This window comes from Sapajus apella, unplaced genomic scaffold, assembly GCF_009761245.1.
Source record: "Sapajus apella isolate SASKATOON/1434 unplaced genomic scaffold, GSC_monkey_1.0 scaffold48, whole genome shotgun sequence".
Classification (NCBI taxonomy): Eukaryota; Metazoa; Chordata; class Mammalia; order Primates; family Cebidae; genus Sapajus; species Sapajus apella.
Window position 1 is genome coordinate 9481889 of NW_022436988.1, and position 9894 is coordinate 9491782.

Here is a 9894-nt window from a genome sequence, read left to right on the forward strand (position 1 = left end):
CAGTGCCCGCCCCCAGCAGTCTCTCCCCGCCCACTGGCGGCTTCCTGGGCCGGTCAGTGCCCGCCCCCAGCAGTCTCTCCCCACCCACTGGCTGCTTCCTGGACCTGGGACGTTCTCTTCTGGAGGTAGGGGCCTCCAAAGATGAGAGGGGCGTGGGGCCCACGGGGCCTTCGGCTCCCGGGGTAGAGTCTCAGGGAGGCTTGGGCCAGACACGCCTTTGCCAAGGGCTCAGGGTCCCAGGGCCAGCCCGGCCTGTGGCATATTCCTTCCTTATATCCCTGCCAGTGAGCAGGATGGGGAGGTCTCCGCAGCAGCAAAAGTGGCCTGTGGCTTTGAGGGGCAGAGTGGAGGGGGCTCTGGGACCCTTGGGTTTGGGCTGGGTCAGCTCACAAACCCTCCCTCCCTCCCCTTCACACCGCCTCTTTGTTCTGCAGAAGTTGGGCCAGCAGCATGGAGGCCGATGCAGGCTGGACCTGTCCCGCAGTCCAGTGCTAGCAGAATCTGGTCCCCGTGGGCTCCTGGGGGACTTGAAGCCACGGCCCCCAGAACCCACCTATCTGCCTCTCTCCACAGCCCCTGACGAAGCGCCCACCATCCTCTCCGTGACGCCCCACACCACCACCTCCGTGCTAATCCGATGGCAGGTACAGCCCAGCAGGCAGGAAGGCTCCATGAAGACTCAGACATACTCTGCTCTGGGACTGGAAAGCCGGCAGTCCCCACCAGGGCTGCAGGGAGCCCCCAGGTTCTCTGCTGTCAGAGCACGTGGGAAGCCAGGAGAAATCCAGACGTGTGCATGTCACGGAACATTCTATGCACACGCGTGCACGCACATGCACACACACGCACAGTCGCATAACACACCTTACGCTCTCCAGACAGTCACATCAGCCAGCAGCTGTCATCCCCTTCTACAGATGACCAGTGAGACTCAGGGTGGAACCCGAATGGCCCCAGGTCACACAGCCCATGAGTGGCAGGACCAGGAGTATTAGCCTTAGGTCTGCTGAGTCCTTGGACTGGAAAGTGCTTGGGGCTCTCAGGGCCCCCAGAGCCTCTATGAAGCCACCACTGGTCAGTGAAGGGTTTCCTTATAGAGACCCATGCCCGTCACCATCGCTGTCCAAGTAGAGAGGAAATGCCCCCCTTCCTCCATACCCCTTCCAAATGCCCACAATTTGGTGGGCACTGCCATGGCCTGGGGAAGACCACTGGCAAACCTCAGCAACCAGGCTGCTCATGGGTCCTGCCCTGTGGGGCCCTCCTGGGCCCTCTGAAGTCCAGCCTTGACTCAGCAGGTCACCCACAGAGGCCCCCAAAGCACTGAACTCCCGTCACCACTTCTCCTGATCAAAGAGGCAGGCACTCGAGCCGCCTGCTGTCCCCTAGAGAGAAAGCCCTTGAAGACAAAGCCAGGAGGGTCCCCCCCAACCCCTCCCCAGCCTGAGACACACAGCCTCAAGGAGAGGACGCTCCCTTAGATGAACATGACCTAGTGCTCCTGTGACCAGGATGAGGCTGGAGCAACTCGGCAGAGGGGCAGGGAGGTGCCCGCAGCAGCTAGGGAAGCCATAAGGAACTAATAAAGGCGGAGCCATTTCAGCAGGGTTTTGTTTTTGTTTTTGTTTGACAGTCTTGCTCTGTCACCCAGTCTAGAGCGAAGTGGCACAATCTCGGCTCACTGCAGCCTCCACCTCCCAGATTCAAGCGATTCTCCTGCCTCAGCTTCCCAAGTATCTGGGATTACAGGTGCCCGCCACCACACCCAGCTAATTTTTGTATTTTTAGTGCACATGGTGTTTCACCGTGTTGGCCAGGCTGGTCTCAAACTTTGACCTCAGGTGATCCGCCTACCTCGGCCTCCTAAAGGGCTGAGATTACAGACATAAGCTACCACACCCGGCCTGACCCAGCTGATTTGTATATTTTTAGCAGAGACGGGGTTTCACTGTGTTGGCCCCTCTCAGCCAATTCTTTATATGCAGTATCATTGAGAAGTAGTTCCCACCTTCTCCTAAAGCCTGTTCTGCAGCTGAGCTGTAGACAGGAGAAGCAGCAAAGGATAATTTGATGAAGGGGTGAGGGGCGCACTCACCCTTGCCAGTACTAAGAGTAGGAGAGGGCTCAGCTTGCAGGAAATGCCAGGAAGATTTATCCAGGTGTGAAGGCAGGGACCAGCAGGCCTGGGGAGGCTGGTGATTAGGGAGGGCAGCCTTGAAGACAAAGGAGCTGTGAAAACAGCTGTGTGTTCCAGCCCCCAGTGATGCTGTGTGATCTTGGGCAAGTTCCTTAACATCTCTGAGCTCCAGTTCCCTGCTTGGGTAAAAGACAATTACGGATTCCTGCCCTTCCCTCCTTCCAGGGAACGCTGCAGGGATGAAATCACTTCATCAGAAGTGCTTTGTAAATTTAAAATGCTCAATGTTAACTTGATTTCTTTTCCTGGTTGAAACACAGATGCTGCTCTGTGGCTGCAGGAGGCATGATAAGTGGGCATGGGGTGGGGTGGGCGGTGGTCCGGGCTCCCTCCCCATTCCCTGCTCCCTTCTCTGCAGCCGCCAGCTGAGGACAAGATCAACGGCGTCCTCCTGGGCTTCCGGATCCGGTACCGGGAGCTGCTCTATGAAGGACTGAGGGGCTTCACGCTTCGAGGCATCAACAACCCGGGGGCTACATGGGCCGAGCTTACCTGTGAGTGGCACTCGGGAGCTGGGGGAATGGGTGGGACGGGTGGTCACCCTCACCTTCCTGCTCTGGAGCTCTCAGCCTTCTGGAACCACTCTAACCTAAAACCCTGCCTCCCTCCCCTGTGTGTGCCTCTGCCTCCTCCCATCCCATTCATTCATGTACTGGATATTTGCTGAGCACCTTCTATGGTGCTCAAGACATGGGCCCCAAGACACTGCGGGGCACATGGATAATCAAGACAGACAGGGTCCTTGCCCCTGTGGTGTTGCAGGCTGGAGGAGGAGCCAGGAGAGCCAGGAAGGAAGCATTCTAGGAGGGCCAGGCAAGGCTTTCCCGGCGTGAGGCTTGCGTGGCTCTGGCGCTAACATGGAAGGACGATGCCAAGTTAGCCAGGCCAAAGGGATGGGGACAGCCTAGTGCATGGGAAGGAGCACCCTGCCCTTGAGGGACCAGAAGCCTCGCCTGGTCACACCCCAAGACCAGCAGCCCTGACTCCCTCTTTTTCCTGGGGGAAGTCACTGTCCTGCCTGTCCTGGGGATCCAGCCTGCCCCCTGGAGTGAAAGAAGGAAAGCAGGGCGGCCAGGTGGAAATGTCAGGGAGAGCTGATGCCCAGGAGGTCACAGCAAGGGACAGATGTGCTCGGATTTTTGTGTTAGGAGTCACTTTGGTAGCATGAGGATAATGTCTTGGCCATGGTGGGAGGACAGGAGCCAGAGGCAGGGGCCCAGCTGCAGGCTGTCTCGGTCACATAGCAAGAGAGCACGAGGTTGGAACCAAGGCCAGTCTGGGAGATGATACGTGATGGGCACAGATGCTCCAAGACCCGGGGTTTTCTTTTGGTTTGTTTTTTTGAGGTAGAGTCTTGCTCTGTTGCCCGGGCTGGAGTGTAGTGGTGCAATCTCAGCTCACTGCAACCTTCACCCGCTGGGTTCAAGTGATTCTAGGGCCTCAGCCTCCCAAGTAGTTGGGACTACAGGCACGTACCACCACGCCCAGCTAATTTTTGTGGTTTTTTGTTGTTTGTTTTGTTTAGTAGAGACAGGATTTCGCCAGGTTGGCCAGCCTGGTCTTGAACTCCTGACCTTAAGTGATCTGCCTGCTTTGGCTTCCCAAAGTGCTGGGATTACAGGCGTGAGCCATCGTGCCTGGCCTGTTTTTGATTTTTCAAAGTAAATCAGTCACTCACATAATAATTGCTTAGTATTCCACATTGGCAGTTAGTTGGGTGTGTTTATGACAGTTAAGAGCTTTAGACAGAATGCTGCAAAGTGGTACAACCAATGAAATAGTTTACAGCACGGCAGATAGCAACAATAATTAGAACCCCTTGGTACATAATGAAAGAAAAAAACTGAGGTTTTCCCGGTGGCTCAGAGCTGATGTTCATCTACACCTGGCTTGTTTGGGTCTGAAGTGCCTGTATTCACCTGAGATTTGGATTCAGATCACTAGAGGTTTTTATAAAGAGCCTCCTTCCCTAAATATCCTCCATCCACCTGTCTGGGACTCCATGATTGGTTCACAGTGGGAGAGAGCAGCAGGCAGGGGTACCCCAGAGGACCGGGTACTCAGGTGGGTATGGGACACTCCCCAAACAGACTAGCAGGGGGAGTGGGTCAGTTTAAGAGCCTCTTCATTTTCCTTTTTTTTTTTTTTTTTTTTTCTCTGAGATGGAGTTTCACTCTTGTTGCCCAAGCTGGCGTACAATGGTGTGATCTCGGCTCACTGCAATCTCTGCCTCCCGGGTTCAAATAATTCTCCTGCCTCAGCCTCCCAAGTAGCTTGGATTACAGGTGCATGCCACCACACCCAGCTAATTTTTTGTATTTTTAGTAGAGACAAGGTTTCACCATGTTGGCCAGGCTGGTCTCGAACTCCTGACCTCATGATCCACCCACCTCAGCCTCCCAAAGTGCTGGGATTACAGGTACGAGCCACTGCGCCTAGCCCTCTCTTCTTTTTTATAAGGACACAAGTAATTGGATTTAGGGCCAGTCCCAAGTAGATGGAATTACAGGCACCCGCTGTCACACCCAGTTAATTTTTGTATTTTTAGTAGAGATGGGGTTTCACCATGTTAGCCAGGCTGATCTCAAACTCCTAACCTCAGGGGATCCACCTGCTTCAGCCCTACAAGGTGCCGGGATACAGGCATGAGCCACTACACCTGGCCTTTTTTCCTTTTTGAGATGAAAGGAGTCTTGCACTGTTGCCCAGGCTGGAGTGAAGTGGCGTGATTTCAGGGCTCACTGCAACCTCTGCCTTCCACGTTCAAGTGATTCTCCTACCTCAGCCTCCCCAGTAGCTGGAACTACAGACACATACCACTAGCTAATGTTTGTGTTTTTAGTAAAGATAGGATTTCACTGTGTTGGCCAGGCTGGTCTCGAACTCCTGACCCCAGGTGATCCACCCGCCTTGGCTTCCCAAAGTGCTGAGATTACAGGCATGAGCCACCATGCTCGGCCTAGCGCCTACATTTTCACGCTTCCTTCCTTTGTTCTCCCAAGCCTTTTGTGCCTTGTCTTACAGTGAGTTAGCCGGCAACGAAATGATTGAGCATGTAGCAAAGGAATATTGATAGAAAAACTCAGAAGCAGCTGATCCAACAGCTTGCGTTTTTGGTGGAGATTTTTTCCTTTTTCTCTTTTTTCTTTTTTTTTTTTTTTTTTCGCCCACATGTGCTTGTGGATGTGATTTTATATTGCCTGTGTATAATACAGTCATACTTCCTAGTAGTAAAATTGTTTCTGGTTCATATGAGGAAATTAACAACTGCAGTATTTCATGATGGTTTCCAGGAGCTCTGCCTGAAACAAGGAAGAGAGTTGAGGTGAGAGGGTCTCCCAGAGCTGTCCCCAGAGATCCTGGGCTCCAGGGGGCTCCAGATACCATGTCACCTTGGGCCACTGCACACCAAGGTGGGGGCAGACTATTGGGGGAGGCTTCACCTCCCCCCACCCCACCACATGGTTATCCTGGCCCCTAACCCAGCATTGGAAATCTGGAAACACTCTTCCTGTCTGTTCGTGCTGTCAGCCCCGCCTGGCTGGGGTTTCTTTGTGGAGTGGGGATGTGTGTGCACTAACCTCCTCTGTCTGCTGTCTCCCTCTGTGCCCCCGCCCGACACCCCCACCCATAGCCATGTACTCCATGCGGAACCTGAGCCGGCCCAGCCTCACGCAGTACGAGCTGGACAGTAAGTCTCTTGCTTGCATGGTGGCTTCCTCGCAGGCCCAGGCCTCCCACGGGGAGTGGGAGTGGGGCCTCAAGAGATCTGATCACAGGCTGAGGGGTGTGCCCACCCCAGGGGGCTTGAGGAATGGGACCGCCCAGAACACAAGCGATAGCCCTAAACACACGACAAAGTAGGCGGTTGCCAGGGAACGTCTCCTTCACACCTGCCCTCTGTCAGGTGTGGGCTGGAAAATGAAGGTCTGTCCCTGTGCTCTGCTGGGTCAGGGGACAGTGACAGCAGGGGCTGCAGCAGGAGCTAGTGGACACTGCTGGGTATGTGAGCAGGTGTTCACGTGGCTGCTGCCCCACCCAGTCCCATTGAAGGCACTTCTCGGCCCAGCTGGGTCTTACGGTCTGGGCCTACACCCGGAGGGAGGTGACAGCAGTTTTAGTCACCTGCGTCCATTGTCCTCCCACGCACCAGGCATGTTCCCGCTGCTGGCACACCCTAGCCCTTGATCTTTCTCTAAAGCCCCAGCCATGGTTCTTCCTGAGACCCAGGGCCTTGCACAAGAGGGTTTCATGCTCAGGGGAAAATAGCACTGATTTAAGGCTAAGTCCTCTTCCTCCTTCCACCAGTGGCCAACACAGTCTACATAGACAGCTAGGCAAGGGTGACACCCCTCTCACAGCCCTGTTGAAGGGTAGACTCCACCCAGGGAAGGGAGCAGGGGCGGGGAACCCAGAGAAGAGTGGAGAGGGTGAGAGAACCTTTCAGCCACCGGGGACAGTGACCGAGCCCGTTTCTTGCAGCTGTGTCCCTTTTCCAAGTTCTGCCAGGCGTTCCCAGCCAAGCACTTGGCAGAAACATCAGGTTTCTTAGTGCAGAATTCACATCCATCGTGCCCCTGTCCCCTGGAGCTGAGCCTCACTGTGTAAAGAGTTGGTGGAGGGGGACTGAGGGGGCCTAGACTGGGGACTCTGGGCATCTGTCACAGTGGGGAAAGAGGACAGGCTGGGGGTAGGGGATGATGCTATGGCCAGGCGTGCCCAGGGCAGCTTTGGTTTACACTGGTTGTCCCAGTGTAAATATTCATAGTGCATTTCAGTCTCAAAAGTGTCCAGTTAGACGGTAAAATGTATGGCCACACTAGGCCAGGAGGTCAACCAGCATCGCCCTATGTCCAGATTGGCATGGAGCGTCCCCGGGGAGCCCCGCCTCTCACCTCCTTCTTCCTGCACCTTCACACAGCGGGCTAGAATGCAAGGGTGCCTCATTCCTCCCCCACAGCCTCCATCCTCCCTGGGGGACACCTTCCCAGGAGGGACAGTGACCTCAGTGTGCCTCCCCTCCCCCACTCTTCCCCACAGACCTTAACAAGCACAGGCGGTACGAGATACGAATGAGCGTGTACAATGCCGTGGGCGAGGGGCCCTCCAGCCCCCCACACGAGGTCTTTGTCGGGGAGGCAGGTGAGCGGCGTCAGCCCTGTCCGGCCCCAGCATGCCTTTCCCAGCCCTACCCCGTCCAGCCGGAAGAGATGGGATCTGGGATTCCCACCCCACCCCAGCCACCTCCCCTCCCAGGTTTACTTGCATGCTCACTCCCTATCCCACATGCCCTCCAGTGCCCACAGCAGCACCTCGTAATGTGGTCGTCCACGGTGCCACGGCCACGCAGCTGGACGTGACTTGGGAGCCACCTCCGCTGGACAGCCAGAATGGAGACATCCAGGGGTACAAGGTAGGGTGCCCTTGGGCAAAGCGAAGGGGGGGCATGGTCGAGGGACCAGGTTGGGGGCTGGGGAGTGAGTGATAGGTGGTAAGTGGGACAGGTGTCCCAGGCCCACCATTCACCCAGCCAGGTCCTCAGCCCTTGAGACTCTGCCGTGCACCTACCGCCTTGGTTGTTTGCCCCCAATTCGCAGAAATACTGCACAGCAGGAGCTAAACCACTTCCATCCCCTCCAGCATCCTAAGGGCAAGCTGAGCTTAGGCGCCGGAAACCCCAGCCATGCCTCGGCTCGTACTGCCTCTGAGCAGCACACACCCCTCCCTGCCACTCCCCAGCCCCATACACAACTTCAGACCACTCCAAGGGGCTTCTGGCCCCGTAATTACAACATTGATACTAATCAGATGGCCAATTAGCAAAGCATCACTGCCTAGTATTTGGAAATCTCTGTTTAAAAATCATTTCTGGCCAGGCACAGCGGCTCACGCCTGTAATCCCAGCATTTTGGGAGGCCAAGGCAGGTGGATCACCTCGAGGTCAGGAGTTTGAGACTAGCCTGGCCAACATGGTGAAACTCCTTCTTTACTAAAAATACAAAAATTATCTGGGCATGGTGGTGGGCGCCAGTAATCTTAGCTATTTGGCAGGCTGAGGCAGGAGAATCGCTTGAACCCAGGAGGCAGAGGTTACAGTGAGCCAAAAATGCGCCACTGTACTCAAGGCTGGGTGACAGAGACTCTGTCTCAAAAAAAAAATGAAATTAAAATTAAAAATCATTTCTAGGGCTACCTGTGGTGGTTCACACCCGTAATCCCAGCACTTTGGGAGGCTGAGGCAGGCAGATTACCTGAGGGTTAGGAGTTCAAGACCCATCTGGCCAACATAGCAAAACCCTGCCTCTACTAAAAATATAAAAATTAGCCGGGTGGTAGTGGGTGCATGTAGTCCCAGCTACTCAGGAGGCTGAGGCAGAAGAATTGCTTGAACCCGGGAGGCAGAGGCTGCAGTGCGCCAAGATCACGCCACCGCGCTCCAGCCTGGGCAACAGAGTGAGACTCCATCTCCAAAATAAAAGAGGAACACGTCTGCCTGGCTGGAGCAGCTGGAACACGTAGCCCTTAGCTGTATCTGCCTCCCGCACCAGTGTCCAGCTGACTCTCATTCCTGATGGTTGGATGTTACTGCAGAGAAGAGCCCCAGTGCCAGGGGCTAAGTGGGAAGTAGGGGAGACGCAAGGCACCTCATCTCACAGGTGGAAGGAGTGTCAGCAAAGGGAAGGAGCTTACCCGAGTCACACAGCTCGTTAATATAGGTAGCCCGATTTGGGACGGAATCCAGCATGGGAGTCTCGTTCCATCTGGGGTGAAGGAGGAGGAAGGAAGGAGGACACCCCTCAAGGCGTTGCCCAGGAGCACCAGCTGGGAAAACTATTGTCCTGCTCTATGCCTCCCATGGGAAAAGAAAGGGGCCAGGGCCATGCCAGAAGCAGTTTGGCAGCCACCACACTGTCGAGTTAATATACAGACCCAGGAAAATGTGTGAGCGCACACCACCATACAGAATCCAGCAGTTGTCTACGTGTTCCAGAAAACACGACCCGTACCTGAGCGGCAACTGTGGACATGAACGGAGAAAGCGCTGTCTCCTGGACATGTGTGGACATCAACATTCATGAGCATCAGTGATGTATTCACTTCAACCAATGAGCACCGCAAAGCAGATACTGTGTTCCAGTTACTGCACACGGCTGGAGCATGGAGCACATTCATGCATATCCTGAGAGTTCCATCTTTCAGTTGGTCAATGACACATGTTTACTGAGCAGTTACTGTATGCCCAGCATTGTTCTCAGAGCTGGGAATACAGCAGTGAGCAGGGACACTGTGAGCTTAGATGTTCGGGAGAGAAGACCAATAATGGACAAAATAAATAATACTGCCAGGTGGTGGTAAACGAAGCAGGTTAGGGGAGAGCCAGATCCATGGGGAGGTTTGAATTTTTTGTTTGTGAGGCCAGGCGCGGTGGCTCACGCCTGTAATCCCAGCACTTTGGGAGGCCGAGGCTGGTGGATCACGAGGTCAAGAGATCGAGACCATCCTGGTCAACATGGTGAAACCCCATCTCTACTCAAAATACAAATAATTAGCTGGGCATGGTGGCGCGTGCCTGTAATCCCAGCTACTCAGGAGGCTGAGGCAGGAGAATTGCCTGAACCCGGGAGGCGGAGGTTGTGGTGAGCCGAGATCGCACCATTGCACTCCAGCCTGGGTAACAAGAGCGAAACTCCGACTCA

At 54.9% G+C, this 9894-nt stretch overlaps 1 protein-coding gene across 2 annotated transcripts in view; it reads left to right on the plus strand.

The window, feature by feature from the left end:
- The window catches only part of SDK2 (sidekick cell adhesion molecule 2), a 313807-nt gene that overhangs the window by 266832 nt on the left and 37081 nt on the right, over positions 1 to 9894 (plus strand). Inside the window, exons 32-36 of one of the 2 annotated variants that reach the window (XM_032241841.1) lie at positions 574 to 644; positions 2556 to 2691; positions 5832 to 5888; positions 7238 to 7339; positions 7495 to 7610. In XM_032241841.1, coding sequence (XP_032097732.1) covers positions 574 to 644; positions 2556 to 2691; positions 5832 to 5888; positions 7238 to 7339; positions 7495 to 7610 — 482 coding nt within the window. The remainder of the gene's footprint in view (positions 1 to 573; positions 645 to 2555; positions 2692 to 5831; positions 5889 to 7237; positions 7340 to 7494; positions 7611 to 9894) is intronic. The other variant, XM_032241842.1, reaches the window with a different exon arrangement.